This window comes from Neoarius graeffei, chromosome 8, assembly GCF_027579695.1.
Source record: "Neoarius graeffei isolate fNeoGra1 chromosome 8, fNeoGra1.pri, whole genome shotgun sequence".
Lineage (NCBI taxonomy): Eukaryota > Metazoa > Chordata > Actinopteri > Siluriformes > Ariidae > Neoarius > Neoarius graeffei.
This window is the reverse complement of record NC_083576.1, coordinates 47,140,153-47,155,490: the sequence shown is the minus strand read 5'-3', so window position 1 is coordinate 47,155,490 and position 15,338 is coordinate 47,140,153. Positions and strand designations below refer to the sequence as shown.

General features: G+C 40.2%; 2 protein-coding genes across 2 annotated transcripts; one reads left to right on the top strand and one right to left on the bottom strand.

The window, feature by feature from the left end:
- The first annotated feature begins 1,815 nt into the window (after positions 1 to 1,815).
- Positions 1,816 to 10,007, top strand: clic2 (chloride intracellular channel 2). Its single transcript, XM_060927698.1, has 6 exons — positions 1,816 to 2,044; positions 4,236 to 4,345; positions 4,720 to 4,845; positions 6,322 to 6,422; positions 8,540 to 8,721; positions 8,936 to 10,007. Exons 1-6 carry the CDS (start codon positions 1,997 to 1,999, stop codon positions 9,095 to 9,097), a joined length of 729 nt encoding a protein of 242 aa, XP_060783681.1. The 5' UTR covers positions 1,816 to 1,996; the 3' UTR covers positions 9,098 to 10,007.
- A 257-nt stretch (positions 10,008 to 10,264) lies between these two features.
- urp1 (urotensin-related peptide 1) lies at positions 10,265 to 15,132 on the bottom strand. The gene is made up of 5 exons (XM_060926915.1): positions 15,036 to 15,132; positions 14,328 to 14,456; positions 14,157 to 14,197; positions 13,956 to 14,061; positions 10,265 to 10,398 (listed from the first exon to the last, which is right to left on the bottom strand). The coding sequence occupies exons 1-5, from the start codon at positions 15,130 to 15,132 to the stop codon at positions 10,367 to 10,369; spliced, it is 405 nt and encodes a 134-aa protein (XP_060782898.1). The 3' UTR covers positions 10,265 to 10,366.
- Positions 15,133 to 15,338: the final 206 nt, after the last annotated feature.

Sequence of the window (15,338 nt, the reverse complement as noted above, 5' to 3'; positions counted from 1 at the left end):
CGGCAACGAGATTTAAAAAATAAAAAATATCGCGTCCACATGGGCAACGGATCAGTAAAATATCAGGTACATATGGCAACGCAACGCTTGCTGAAAACGATGCAATACACATGCCACACCTCTAGGTGCGCTGTAAGATGGTCCCATCGGAGACACCAGAATAATAGAAGTAAGGACGCATGCGCATAAACTATTATGCACGAGACTTCATATTAGCCACAAAGTCAGAAAAATCTGTTCGTAAAATTACGTTATAATGACCAAATACAATGAAAGGTATTTTTCCAGTCTCACCTGTGAAAGGTAATCCCATGTGATCTTGTTTGGACGGCAAACCTGTTGGTACAGTTAAACGCAGCACATGAATGAGGCATCTTTATTCTCCGCTTTGCCCCATCCAATATGGCGGCGAGGATGACGTATGATTCTATGCGGAAGGCGGCGTCTTTAATGGTCCGGAATAAATTGAATGCTACACGTTGATGGATTAATTTGTTCTTCTACGCCCTTTTTGAGGACTGCATTGTAGGACTTAAACCAACATCTGAAGAGGTGAGATCGCTCCTTTTTTATCCCTATTTTTGCTGGCGGGATTGCCTCTGCCCTAAGGGCTATCCTCTCACTCTCTCTCTCTCACTTTGCACCATTACACAATAAATATTCACAGTGAAAATATTTTGTAAGCGCGTTTCATGAACCAAGTTATAGGATTTATTGACAACTCGCATCGAGTTCCTTACACTTCTACCCGGCGTGAAGCACATGTGGTTGTGACGTCATTGTAAACAAATCCGTTCTACACATCCAGACAACTTCGCAATGGCTCCGTTGCCAGATCTTTCCACTCTGGAACCCGTTCTCAAAAGATTTCGTTTTGGGGCACCCAAAACGCCGGTGCCATGTGGACGCCAGGCCGAAACGATAAACAATTTTATCAGATTCACCTGAATCCGTTGCCGTGTGGACAGGGCCTCAATCTGCTCAAAGGAAGGTCAGTTTTATAGCTTCTCCAAAGAGCTAAACTGTTTTCAGCTGCGCTAACATGATTGTACAAGGGTTTTCTAATCATCCATTAGCCTTCTGAGGCAATGAGCAAACACATTGTACCATTAGAACACTGGAGTGAGAGTTGCTGGAAATGGGCCTCTATACACCTATGGAGATATTGCACCAAAAACCAGACATTTGCAGCTAGAATAGTCATTTACCACATTAGCAATGTATAGAGTGGATTTCTGATTAGTTTAAAGTGATCTTCATTGAAAAGAACAGTGCTTTTCTTTCAAAAATAAGGACATTTCAAAGTGACCCCAAACTTTTGAACGGTAGTGAATATATATATATATGAATCCTGATTCAACTACACATACAGTACACCAGAGTGTTGTGAATTTAAACGCATTGGCTTTTTAACACAAATCAGCATGTTTTGAAACTACATTTAGATTCTCTTCGTACATCCCACTACAGTGAAAATTGTATTTCTTTTTCCATTGGTTTTAATTAAACTAAATAAGAGAGAAGGGCATTGTGGATGGACATAGTGGAAGCTTTGTTTTGGGACTCACAGGCACTGAGAGTAGTGTTACAGGAAGCAGAAGGGACTAGAAATAGCACACATGTTAACTGTTGATGGCTTTAGTGGATGGAATGCAAGTGGAACGCCATACTCATTGGCTTTGTTAATTACGATCTACGTACTGAGTCCTGAAATGTGAGCTATTTTTGAACACTGCATCTACTTGGCCACTAGGTTATATAAGTCGCTGCCACACCCATCCAACTTTCCCTCCCCCTTTGACTTAAAGTGTTGAAAGAGCAGATCCCTGACCAGCCAGCTAACAGTCAACTAACTCCTGCACACTGGCATATACATGCATGGTGATTATTTTTTTCTTCTTTGTTTCTTTTTTTCGTTTCCCTCTTGGTTACAGCTAATTTGTAGGATCACTTCAGAACAGTTTTGGCCTAACAAACATCCAGATTGTGGAAAATAATGGCACTACAACAGGATAAAGAACCAAGCATTGAGCTCTTCATAAAGGTTGGTGCTTTCTATTTTCATTATTAATTATTATGAATCTCTTACATTTTCAAGGGTTAGAACAGGAATGGAATATTTGAACCCACTAAGTTCTAGGAAAGCAAGCAAAATTAAACAGACTTACTTCTAACTTTTACCTACAAAAGAGAAATACAGCCAGGATCAGTTGTTTTCCATTCTAATTCAAAGTGAATAGTGATGTCAACTTTTAAAAAACAAAAACCATAAGGGTTCTGGATATGACCTGTTTATATACTGACAGGACTGTACATTATTATCAGACAATCTCAAGCTGATATCATGAACAATTTAGACAAATTCAAAGAAAACTGGCTGATGTAACTGGAGAACATTGCAACTTTGAGAGTGTAAGACTACATCGGTTTTGCATTTGTCTTGTCTTTATCAGTGATCTTTGTCTCAAGAAGCAAAGATCTCCTTTATGTTCATTCTGAATTGGAAGTTTACTGTCCTGTCATTAGGTTGTTGGAGTTGCATAAAAGCGCCTGGTGTGTAACTGTGGTCTTAAACGCTGCTCTTTATCACAACATACACACCTCAAGAGATGAGGGGGGGTTGGCATCTTATCATCTAACACACACAGGAAAGCGCTGGAAATCCCAGACCCCTTCCTGAGGCCCACACACACACACACATACACACACACGTTTGTTTCACTGTCTCTGTGAGGACCTTCCATTGATGTAATTATTATTATTGCATTTAATTAATGCTGTACCTGCACCTCAATCTAACCCTAACCTCAGTAATGAAAAGGAAACTCTTTGGCTTTTTTTTTTTTTTTTAAACACCACCACCACAACAGCAGTTTCTTTATAAGGACCATCCAAATGCCTCCACAAGGTTGAAATTGTCATATTTTACTATCCTTGTGGGGACATTTGGTCCTCAGTAGTATATAAACACACACACACACACACACACACACACACACATTCTAATCCTCCTATTAACTTCATCTCATCTCATTATCTCTAGCTACTTTATCCTTCTACAGGGTCGCAGGCAAGCTGGAGCCTATCCCAGCTGACTACAGGCGAAAGGCGGGGTACACCCTGGACAAGTCGCCAGGTCATCACAGGGCTGACACATAGACACAGACAACCATTCACACTCACATTCACACCTACGGTCAATTTAGAGTCACCAGTTAACCTAACCTGCATGTCTTTGGACTGTGGGGGAAACCGGAGCACCCGGAGGAAACCCACGCGGACACGGGGAGAACATGCAAACTCCACACAGAAAGGCCCTCGCCGGCCACGGGGCTCGAACCTGGACCTTCTTGCTGTGAGGCGACAGCGCTAACCACTACACCACCGTGCCGCCCCTCCTATTAACTTGCCTACTATATTGAAACCTTTGGCAATAAACATGATGACCAGAAGGATTCCAAAGGATTGTTCAATTGAAATATGGCACAAGACATTATTTCTACTAAACATCACAACATTCTTGAATTACAGGTTTGTTGATTTTGCTGCTTTTGGAGCAAGTGTGCTTTGCTTCGACTGGACTAAAGTGGACTCCTTTCTTTGGATTACGTCCTAGAAAAAGCCCGAGTGCTCAAACACAGCCACCACTTTTTATCTTCCTGTTTTTGAGGTCCTTTTTAAAGTAACGGCTGGACAATCGACTGCGGTTTAAGATACAATAACAATTTAGGGGCGGTGTAGTGGTTAGCACTGTTGCCTCACAGCAAGAAGGTTCCAGGTTCTAACCTCACGGCCGACGAGGGCCTTTCTGTGTGGAGTTTGCGTGTTCTGCCCGTGTCTGCGTGGGTTTCCTCTGGGTGCTCAGGTTTTCCCCCCACAGTCCAAATATATGCAGCTAGGCTAATTGGTGGCTCTAAATTGTCCGTGACCAAAAGCAGCGCAGCAGAGGAGTAGCTAGCCGGATGTACTTGCTTAGGCAAGAAACCCTAGGAAAGGGACCTAACCCAGAACACACTGGACGGGTGAAGAATAATGAATTAGGAGGAAAAATGGTGATTTATCCTGTTTATAAGTATCCTGTAGGAACCCAACTCCATTTTCTGCTCCTCTGCACAGAGGAGCAAAGCTAGACCAGGTTTTCATTTAATGTTATTTTTAATTTTAGTGGATGAATATGAGGACCCCGTGTGTCCGGGCTACGACATTAAACACGGATTTGCCCTGTGTCTCTCCAGGCTGGCCATGATGGAGAGAATGTGGGGAACTGTCCTTTCTGTCAGAGTCTCTTCATGGTGCTGTGGCTAAAAGGAGTCAAATTCACAGTTACTACAGTCGATATGAGGAAGTAAGTGCTGCCCTTAACCGTTAGCCACAGAAACTTCATCAGTTGTTACATTCTTGGAATAATCCCATTGGGAGGGCCCACCGGATATGGATTTCTGAGTAGCTGTCATGCCTGTGATAACTTACTTTTGTTATTACTGTTTGTATTAAGCAAATAAAATTAGTTCACTCACTCAGTCATTCTGTTCACTTCTGTCACAGCCAGCCTCTCCCACATCCATGTGTTTTGCTTCATGAATAACAAAGACGGGTGAAAGAGCGATTAATCATCGCAAGCCTGATTCAGAAACAAATGAGACCCAATAAGTGCTCCATGTGATTGATGAGTTCATCCACACCCTGTAGGTCACATACCAACACATTTTTACTGTGCAGGAAGCCAGAGGAACTGAAAGACTTAGCTCCAGGGACCAACCCTCCTTTTCTCCTATACAACGGTGTTCTTAAGACTGACTTCATGAAGATTGAGGAGTTTCTGGAGGCAACGCTTGCCCCTCCCAGGTATTTTCGAACATACACTTCATCGAATCCTCCATGTTTGTACTCTTACATCTAATCCTGTGTCCGAAATCACTCACTTGTTCACTACTCCCTACTCACTATATAGGAAATTACTACCGTATATAGAAGACTATATAGTGAGCTCATGAAAAAACACTTTCGGACACTACTCCTTCACGCCTTTATTTACATCATTACCATCGCACAATTAAAATGTGCCAGATCGCTACACTGCAAAAAATGGTAGCAAGTGAAAATATCCTGAAAATAGTTGAAATGATCTAGCATTTCCTATTAGAAGAATAGGAGACACCAATTCTGAGATTATTAAACCTACTTCTAGATTGCAACCGACTTATTCTAAGATGTCTTATCAAGTAAAAACATCTGTCCATGCAGCAAGATAATTTCACTCGTATTAAGTAATTTTCTCCTCAAATTCAGTTTTCAATTTTTTGCAGTGTAGCCGTGCTTTCTGCCATAATGGTGTGATGTTTACTACATTAAAAACAGTAAAACAAAATTCAAAAATACTCAAGTCAAACGGAAGTTTACTTACATTTATACATAACGAGCAGGTTGCCCGGGTTTTGCAAAATTCTGGGTTGCCCCCAGACTTCCATGTCAAATTTGGTGAAGATCCATTGAGAAATTGTGATGTTAACCCAAGACAAACAAAAATCCAAACATCCACCACCCAGGGGCCCACTGGGGACCTCCTGGGGTCTGTGCATGATTTTTGTTAATATCTGTGAAATTCCGGGTCATCTCCGGACGTACTTGCCAAATTTGGTGAAAATCCGTCAAGAAATGGTGATGTTAACCCAAGACGAACAAAAATCCAAACATCCACCACCCAGGGGCCCACTGGGGACCCCCTGGGGCCTGTACATGAATTTTGTTTATATATGCGAAATTCCAGGTCATCTCCGGACCTACTTGCCAAATTTGGTGAAAATCCGTCGAGAAATGACGATGTTAGCTCAAGACAAACAAACAAACAATCTTTGCCACTATATATATTCTTTCGTTGCTGCACTGGTTGCTCCTCTCGGTCATCTGCCATTTTTTTTCTTTCAGTGCGACCGCAATGCATGATGGTATATATTGCTTGGTTAGTGACCATCGGTTGTACACTGCTTTTCGTGATGCATTGTGGGATTCTTTGAGTGCACTAGGGTGTAATAATGCTCACTCATTTACATTCGGACAGCACTACAAAATGGCAACCTCACTATATAGTTCACTCTATAGTGAGTAGGGAGTGATTTCAGACACAGGGTTAAGACTCTTTTAAATGACTTTGCTGATGAATAACAAACATATTATTGTATTAAAAAAACGATGGGATTATTTCATTTAGTATAACCTTTTAAAATTTAGCCCCATGTAACCCATGATTAACCTGGACATACACAGAGGTATAGTTCACGCATACACACAGATCTCACTCAATCTCTCCTGCCCTACCCTCAGATACCCTCATCTTAGTCCCCTGAATAAAGAGTCATTTGATGTGGGTGCTGACATTTTTGCCAAGTTTTCTGCCTTCATCAAAAACAGTCCAAACAACAGAGGTGAGTGATATTTAGCCAATGTAAAAAAAATGCACTTCAATGATTGTTTAGTAGTTTATACACATCTAAATATAGTAAATATCATACTGGGTTGATGACTATGCATGTATTTTGTACGTTGATTGATTCTGACTTTTTTCCAGAAATTACACTGACCGGCCACTTTATTAAGATGCCTGTACATCCAATGAATAAATTCATGCAGATGCAGTTCAAGAGCTTTAGTTCATGTTCATGTCACACATCAGAATGGGGAAAACGATGTGATCTCAGTGACTGACTGTGGCATGGTTGCGGATGCCAGACAGGCTTGTTTCAGTATTTCAGATACTGCTGATATCCTGGGATTTTCACACACAACAGTCTGTAGAGTTTACACAGAATGGTGTGAAAAACAAACAAACAAACAAACAAAAAAAAACCATCCATCCATCATCTATACCGCTTATCTATCAGGGTCATGGCTGAACTGGAGCCAATCCCAACTGACTTTGGGCAAGTCCAATTCAGTGAGCAGTAAGAAAAAAAAAAATCAAACAATCTCGTGAGCAGAAGTTCTGTGGGTGGAAATGCTTTGTTGAGATAATGGAGAGATCTCCATGAAGAGATATGGATAGATAATGCAGAGATAATAGAAAGATCAGAGGAGAATGTTCAGACTGGCTTGAGAGGCCAGAAAGACTATGGTACTAATCAATTAACCACTTTTGAAAACTTTGCTCAGCAAAGCAGCATCTCAGAACTCACAACCTTGTTGAACCTTGAGGTGGATGGACTCCAACAGCCGAAGCCCTCATTGGATTTCAGTCCTGTCAGCCAAGAACAGGAATGTGACGTTACAGGAGGCCCTTTCTCCAATCTTCAACCGTCCAATTTAGATGAACTTGCCGCTACTGTTGATGTGAACGTAAACTGAAACTCTTCATTTGTATCTGCATGAATTTATGCATTTTACTACTGCCACATGATTGGCTGACTGGATAATTGCATGAACGTGCAGGTGTACAGGTGTTCCTAATCCAGTGGATAGAGTATAAAAAGTACTCTAGAAGTACAAACAAGTGTTGCCAGGCAAAACAAACCTCGCCCGGCAGCACTTATTTTATACCTATGTGTTGATAATAGTAATGTTTCTCAATCATCAACTGTCAGGTTTATAGTCCTATGAAAATCCATTGACATTTCAAAGTCATTCAAGGTCAAAGGTCATGGTGCCAAATGAAAGCCCACATATGACTTCCTATAAAGTGGATACCATCAACCGTTTTCAAGTTACAGCCCTCTGAAAATCCATTACCTTGTTTTTGACCTTTCAAGGTCACTCAAGGTCAAAGATCATGGTGCCAAATGAAAGGCCATATGGGAGTTGTATATGCTCATAATCGTAAACATTTGTCTATCGGCAACCGTTTGAGTTATAATGGAAAATATGCCATCTTGACCGAAAGGGTGACCTTTCCGGTGACCTTGACCTTCACTTGACCTGATTACACCCAAAATTTAATCAGGTAATCTATGGACCATTGCCCACCTACCCTGAAAATTTGAAGTCAATTGGTGCAACCATCTAGACGCTAGATTGTTAACAGACACAAACAAACAAGGGTCATGGTGCCAAATGAAAGCCCATATATGACTTTCTATATGTTGATAATGATGAACATCTCTCTATATTTAACTGTTTTTGAGTTATAATGGAAAATATGCAAATTTTAGCAATGAACCCCCCCGACATTTGACTCCCAACCACTAAGAAAGCTATGAGAGATACCCCATCATGTAGCATATCATTGGAAGCAGAATTGAAAGATGAACATTTTGGAATTGGTTTGAAGTAAATATGATGAATATGAAGGAAGATATAGTGGGAAAAAAAAGATTTTGAACTTTTTGGTGACCTTGACCAGATGATGCTCAAAATGTTGGAGGTTCTATTTGAGACCAATGCCCATCTATCCTGAAAGTTTCATGAAGATTGGTCTAGCCGTTTTCCTGTAATGTTGCTAACTAAAAAAAACAAAACAAAGAAACCACACTGAAAACAATACCTCACCCTCTGGTGGACTCCGTCGCCGGCGAGGTAATAATATACACTTGTTTATTCTTTGTCCACACAGTACAAGAGCAGGCTTTGCTAAGGGAGTTCAAACGCCTTGATATTTATTTAAACACACCGCTGCCCGAGGAGATCGACCACAACTCTACAGAAGACATTTCTGTCTCCAAGAGGAAGTACCTCGATGGCAACCGCCTGACACTGGCAGACTGCAACTTGCTGCCCAAATTACATGTGATCAAGGTGAGACAGACAGGTTGAATTGAAAGAATAAATGCATTGTGTTCTTGAAATGTTATAAATCTACCATGGAATCGACATTTTTGCTGTGCCTGATAGCTCCGATAGCTCACTTAATATTTCTGACCAATATTGAGTGCCCGGTCCGGGTATATGTTTTTAACAATGTGCAGTAAACCAAAAGTCATCTTATGTCTCGTTGTCTGTGTATTGAAAGGTTGCTGCCAAGAAGTACTGTAACTTTGAGATCCCGGCTCATTTCACTGGCGTACATCGCTACTTACAGAATGCATCCGCGAGAGAGGAGTTCAGCCAGACTTGTCCAGCGAGCATTGAGATTGAGAAAGCCTATCTGAGTGTTGCTAACAAGAGGACATAAACCTCCAGCTAGAACATTTCCATCAACTCTATACAGGAACGAGGACATTCAGCCTAAATTTTGTAAATAGCTTTAAAAAAAAAAAAGTGTTAGATTCAGTTTAAATGACTGCATTCTGTGAGTTTGGTATAATATCGAAATGTTTGTTCATGTTTTGAATTGTAAAACTGTGCCATTTAATGGTTTTACCAGTCATTTAGCCCGTAAACCTAAAACACTAGAGATTCAGATGAATAATTCTCTATCTTCATTTGTCATATTGGCATGTTATATTTTCAAATAGGAATCCCTGAATCATTATTTTATCATTCTGGATCGCCTCTGCATAACCCCTTATGCAGCCTGTTAAACAGGCCAGATGTGCAATTTAATGCACATCAAATATGATTTGCAGTGTCCATAGTGTATATATGTATTTTACACAAACATTCTTCTAAATGTTTTTTTTTTACACTTTTGTTTTGGTTTTTAGTTGTTGTTCTGGTTGTTGTTATGTACCGTAAAGCCCTTCAAAATTTGACAAGCTTTAGAAAGCTACATCTGTTAATCATACAAAAGAAACACGAGGAATCTTTTTTACTATTCGATCCCAACACGTCCATTTTAGGTATATACATAGTATTATGCATACGTGTATCATGCTGTTATAATATTGCAAAGTAAGATAAAGGTCAGTTAAAGCACTATACCATAACAAAGCCTATTGGCAAACATATCTCTGAATCAACATCATAAACTGATTTTTCATGTTATATGTACATAATTCAGGTATTCTGCATTCATCCACAAGGGGTAACTGTATTACAGAAAAGGTTACATTCAGATCAAAGATCGTACCGTTACTGAAGGAAACGTTCGAATGCATTTCATTTCACAATTTAATTAAGAATAAAGATCATTTAATACATAACATTGTGCACATTTGTTTGTTCTTTCGTGTGTTTATGAACATGCAGATCTTGGAATGAAGATGTATTGCTGATTGAAAAATACTGAGGTGATTCAAATTTGCTGGACAAAATGCTCATAACATAACATAACACAGTGTTGGCCTCATAAAAGCTCCACTTCTCGATATATAGCTATGTTTTACAGTCATTAGCTGTATTCATTTTGTTTAAAAATACATCCATGTTCTACGTAGTCAATGCGCTGTAGTTCCATTGATAAACACATTGTTAAAGAGCTAGGGCTGCTGGATTGATGTCTAAGGAAGAAGACAAACGTGACCTTTTTGGTGTCTGTTCCTCCATCATTCCCTCAGGACTCCTAGTTTGTTACACAGTATTTCCAGAAACAGGCTGTCAGGGACAGACAATGACAAAGAGCTTCATTGTTCGGTTATTTCTAGCAGTGCGGCAATACGTTGCTTTGATGATATATTGCGATAAAAAAAAAGTTACATTATTAACATCATGCTATACTGCTTCTAAAAATGAAAACACAAACTGAAATACTCGACAAGGTTTTTCAAACAAGGTAGACATCAAGCAGAACATATTCCTAAGTTTCCATACAAACAAAGTCACACGCAAAGGTATACTGTAGATGCAAATCCCACTGCTTAACTTGAAACGTCTTTTTATATGATTATGATAATCGTTACAAAGTATGATACCATGTTTATTAAAAAGAAGATAAATTACTGAAAATTGTCTGTACTATATAGCCAAACAGGGTGGCACGGTGGTGTAGTGGTTAGCACTGTCGCCTCACAGCAAGAAGGTCCGGGTTCGAGCCCCGTGACCGGCGAGGGCCTTTCTGTGCGGAGTTTGGATGTTCTCCCCGTGTCCGCGTGGGTTTCCTCCGGGTGCTCCGGTTTCCCCCACAGTCCAAAGACATGCAGGTTAGGTTAACTGGTGACTCTAAATTGACTGTAGGTGTGAATGAGAGTGTGAATGATTGTCTGTGTCTATGTGTCAGCCCTGTGATGACCTGGTGACTTGTCCAGGGTGTACCCCGCCTTTCGCTCGTAGTCAGCTGGGATAGGCTCCAGCTTGCCTGCGACCCTGTAGAACAGGATAAAGCAGCTAGAGATAATGAGATGAGATATAGCCAAACAGTAGAAAGCTAAAGGTGGTCCTGAATATAAATATGATTACATACAGTCTTAAAGGAAAAGATTCAGGTTTCTCAAACTGAATTTAGTTAGTTATTAGTTATGGCTGGGTTCTTGCCCAAAGTGATAATCACATTATCAGTTTTCCTCTGGCTAATCAGACACAAGGTCTGACACACCACCACTCTTGCCAGAGCAATTGGGGGTTAGGCACCTTGCGCCTCAAAGGCACTTGAGCCAGTCCTGCTGGTTCAGGGAATCAAACCAGCAACCTTTTGGTCCCAAAGCTGTTTCTCCAACTATTTTGGCCATGGCTTCCCGTAAGTGAATAATATCTGACTTCAGTGTAAAACTGTGAGCACATTCTATGACATTGTGAAATAGCAAGCTATTTGGAATGCAGAATAAGTAAACAATGATTACTTTCCATTCTCCAGTCTCATTGCATAAGACCGTTCGTTATAAACATGCTTTCATTTTGTACATTTTTGTAGCCCAGAAGCCTAGAACCATAATAGCCTGATTGTGCTTTAGTGTTCATCAAGACGCAGAGGTGGAAAGTAATGAATTACATTTACTCACATTACTGTAATTAAGTAGATTTTTGTGTAATTTGTAATTTAAGTAGTTTTTGAAATGGGTAATTTTACTTTTACTCAAGTACATTTCGAACCAAGTATTTTACTTCGCTACATTCGAAAACCGCCCGTTACTGAGTAAAAAAATTAAATGCAGGGAAAAAAACCCAATTGGCCTAAACTGAAAGGAAACTGGCGCAGGCGTGCGCGCGGAATATCCATATTAGCCTACATGTATCGTTGGATGATGGCTGGTGCCGAGGTAGCCGAGCAAGAGATAGAGGAGGTCATGGAGGAGGTTGAGGATTGCCAAGAAGAGAATTCCCGTGGAACAGATGCGCCGGACAGCGAGGGAAATCCTTGGCCGTATCTCAGCCAGTACTTTGCATTCAAACGCAAACGAGGCAATAACATAATAATGCATTGCAAAATGTGCCTGCCCCGCCGTACAGAGCTATCAGTCTACAAAACTTCCACATCAAATCTGCGGAAGCATGTGGTCGTAAGTAGATATGTGCATTTACCTGTGTATCCCAAATGTTATATTTATTGTTGGGTTAAAACCTTCCACTGTTGAGTAAAATGTGCCTTCATTATCAATTCTTTTGGCTGCCTAGCATCCATACTGATCACTAACGTTTCAAGTGAAGTAACCTAAATGAAATGAATCACACGTTTACAAATTTGTTTTATCAGGGCTACCTTGCCTGTGTTTCAGAGAGCATGGACCTTCTTAACTCCTTTCCAAAAAAAAAAAAAAACCTTTCCCTGAAACTCAACACGGGCCTTCCGGCCTCAGCTGCCTGTGAGCGCCTTTTCAGCTCGGCTGGTTTATTGTTTACCGCAAAGAGAGCACGGATTAGTGCAACAAACTTTGAGAATCAGCTCCTGCTGAAACTCAACAAGAGCTTTTCGGTTTAATGTTTTAGTATTCAGTGGGCAGAGTGGGCAGGGCACTTTATTTCATTTTTTTTATCAGCAGTCAGTGTGTTCATTTTTCAATTAAGACAATTGATATAATTTATGTTTGCTATAGAAAGAAAAAGAGAGCACAGTTTGTTAATAAGGAATTGCTCAACATTTTCACTGTCGGGCGGCACGGTGGTGTAGTGGTTAGCGCTGTCGCCTCACAGCAAGAAGGTCCGGGTTCGAGCCCCGTGGCCGGCGAGGGCCTTTCTGTGCGGAGTTTGCATGTTCTCCCCGTGTCCGCGTGGGTTTCCTCCGGGTGCTCCGGTTTCCCCCACAGTCCAAAGACATGCAGGTTAGGTTAACTGGTGACTCTAAATTCAGCATAGGTGTGAATGTGAGTGTGAATGGTTGTCTGTGTCTATGTGTCAGCCCTGTGATGACCTGGCGACTTGTCCAGGGTGTACCCCGCCTTTCGCCCGTAGTCAGCTGGGATAGGCTCCAGCTTGCCTGCGACCCTGTAGAACAGGATAAAGCGGCTACAGATAATGAGATGAGATGAGATTTTCACTGTCTTGGATACTTTGATTGATTTTGGTTTTCTTTTCTTTTTTTATTGTGGCGTTTGAGTTGGACCATACAATTCAGAATTTGGCACTTTGCTTAAAAATGTTTTATGGGGTGGTCTCAAAATAGTTTGCACATTACCTCTCGACAGGTTGTAAACATTATGCAGTTAATTTGTCAATTATATTTTCTATATAAGGAAGAGCACAGTGTTACTAAGGAATCGCTTAGCTGTCTTTAAATCGTGAGAGTCCTGGACACTGAGTTTGGTTGGTTTACGTTTTATATGTGCCATTTAGTAAGTCTGCTTTAGTGGCTTTAATAGCTGGCGTTTGTCAGTAAAGAAAAAAATGGATGATAGAATTTACAAGTTATGCAACTTGTACTTGAAAATGTTTTATGGGGTAGTCCAAACAAAGCTTTATACATTATACTGCCTGAAAGGTTATTATGTGGACTAATAGTTCATTAAAAACAATTTGATTTATGACTTGTCCTTTCTTTTTTTACATCAAATAATTGAAAGTAACTAAGTAACTTTTACTCAAAGTACATTTTAAATTGAGTACTTTTTTACTTTTACTCCAGTAGATTTTTAGATGGGTACTTTTACTTGAGTAGAATTTAAGCAAAGTAAAGATACTTTTACTTAATTACAATTTTTCAGTACTTTTTCCACCTCTGATCAAGAGCTAGAAAAACTACATACAAACAAATCATGCAGCTATTTCACAAAGCCAAGTCTGACCTCTCTTGTTGGGTTTGGGTAAGTTCTGCTCAGATCGAAGGAAGCCTTGAGAGCGCAGGTTATCTGCTGCTGCTAATTTCCTGACGACTTCTTTTAAGTCATCCACCTGAGAGACAATTTTCGTTGACGGCAGACAATCAGCAGAAAACGACTTTAAAGGAAAAGCAACTTGAGACGACGACAACATCAGAATGTTCTTACCATGTTGTTCATTTTCTCCTGTTGGAGATTCTCTTTCACTCCTGAAACATGCAGCAGAACCCAGATTTAAATCACAAAAGGTGAAAACTAATACAAGTGATCTATACAACTACTGAAACTTTTATTCACATTAATTATACATAATTAGTACAGTTATTCCCATTTTCCCACCTTTAGACCAAGTGTCTCTGTCTCTTTCCTGGTGAAGCAGGACGGGAAGGATCGTTTTGACGTCTCTTTGTGCAATCAGGTCATCGTTCTGTCCGTCCTCTATTTCTGTCACCAGTTTCTGAAGGAGGTCTCATAGAAAAAATACAAAAGTTGGCTAACAGAGTGGCACTAATAAATATCCTGCCAAGTATACTTTGAGCATCCACTGTTAAACATACCTGTGTGAATAATGGATTGATTTGGAGACGTTTTTGCTGAACTCCACAAGCTCTGAACTTTTAAAATTAATTCGACAAGCACCTAGATTCATCTTATCTCATTTAAAAAGTCAACTCAAACTTCGGTCTTGGGCCAGATGTAGGAATGTGAGATCGCTTGACAACGTGTGGTGCTTTTGTAATCTGAACGCTCTATCTAGTTTTTGATGACACAATAGGAAACATAACGTAAGCAAAACAGTATTGAATTGCATAAGAAATTTTATTCAAATTCTAATACCATTTTTTTTATTTGACAAAAAAAAAAAATCTGTTCATAAAGACTCCTAAGACAGCCAGTAAGCAGACCAGCACTGTAATAGTATCAGTATGAAAATATAATGTATTGCAGTCTATATATATTTATATAAACTGCAATCCCCTTTCTGCATCTGTTACATTAAAACTCTGACTTGTCTTTCAAATTGGTCAAGAAACCTGTTGAACTTACCTTCGTGTGGTGTCAAAGCTGTATCTGAGTATAAAGGTAATGCATTAGCTGTAGGGAAAACCATGGCCAAAATGTAGAGCAGTGCCACAGACAGCATGCTGGCAGAATCTTGAACCACTTGAGTCTTTGCTTCCTGGCTGTAGGAAGGGACTTCAGTTTTATATTTTCCAGGGCCATCTATCCTGGATGGATCAATATTGCTCATGTCACCCTATCAGTGTAAATGGTTTTGGTGTGACAGCACTCTCATAATAGGTGTAATCAAGGTGTACTCACAATTCATAGGGTGCCTATCTCTGCTTG

Excerpts from the sequence above, each read along its gene's own strand:
- clic2 (XM_060927698.1), top strand. The coding sequence starts at position 1,997 with ATGGCACTACAACAGGATAAAGAACCAAGCATTGAGCTCTTCATAAAG. Across the intron at positions 4,846-6,321 it reads GCAACGCTTGCCCCTCCCAG|ATACCCTCATCTTAGTCCCC; the intron begins GTATTTTCGAAC and ends CCCTACCCTCAG. Across the intron at positions 8,722-8,935 it reads CCAAATTACATGTGATCAAG|GTTGCTGCCAAGAAGTACTG; the intron begins GTGAGACAGACA and ends GTGTATTGAAAG.
- urp1 (XM_060926915.1), bottom strand. The coding sequence starts at position 15,132 with ATGCTGTCTGTGGCACTGCTCTACATTTTGGCCATGGTTTTCCCTACA. Across the intron at positions 14,457-15,035 it reads AGCTTTGACACCACACGAAG|ACCTCCTTCAGAAACTGGTG; the intron begins GTAAGTTCAACA and ends TTTTTCTATGAG. Across the intron at positions 14,198-14,327 it reads CAGAGACACTTGGTCTAAAG|GAGTGAAAGAGAATCTCCAA; the intron begins GTGGGAAAATGG and ends TGCATGTTTCAG.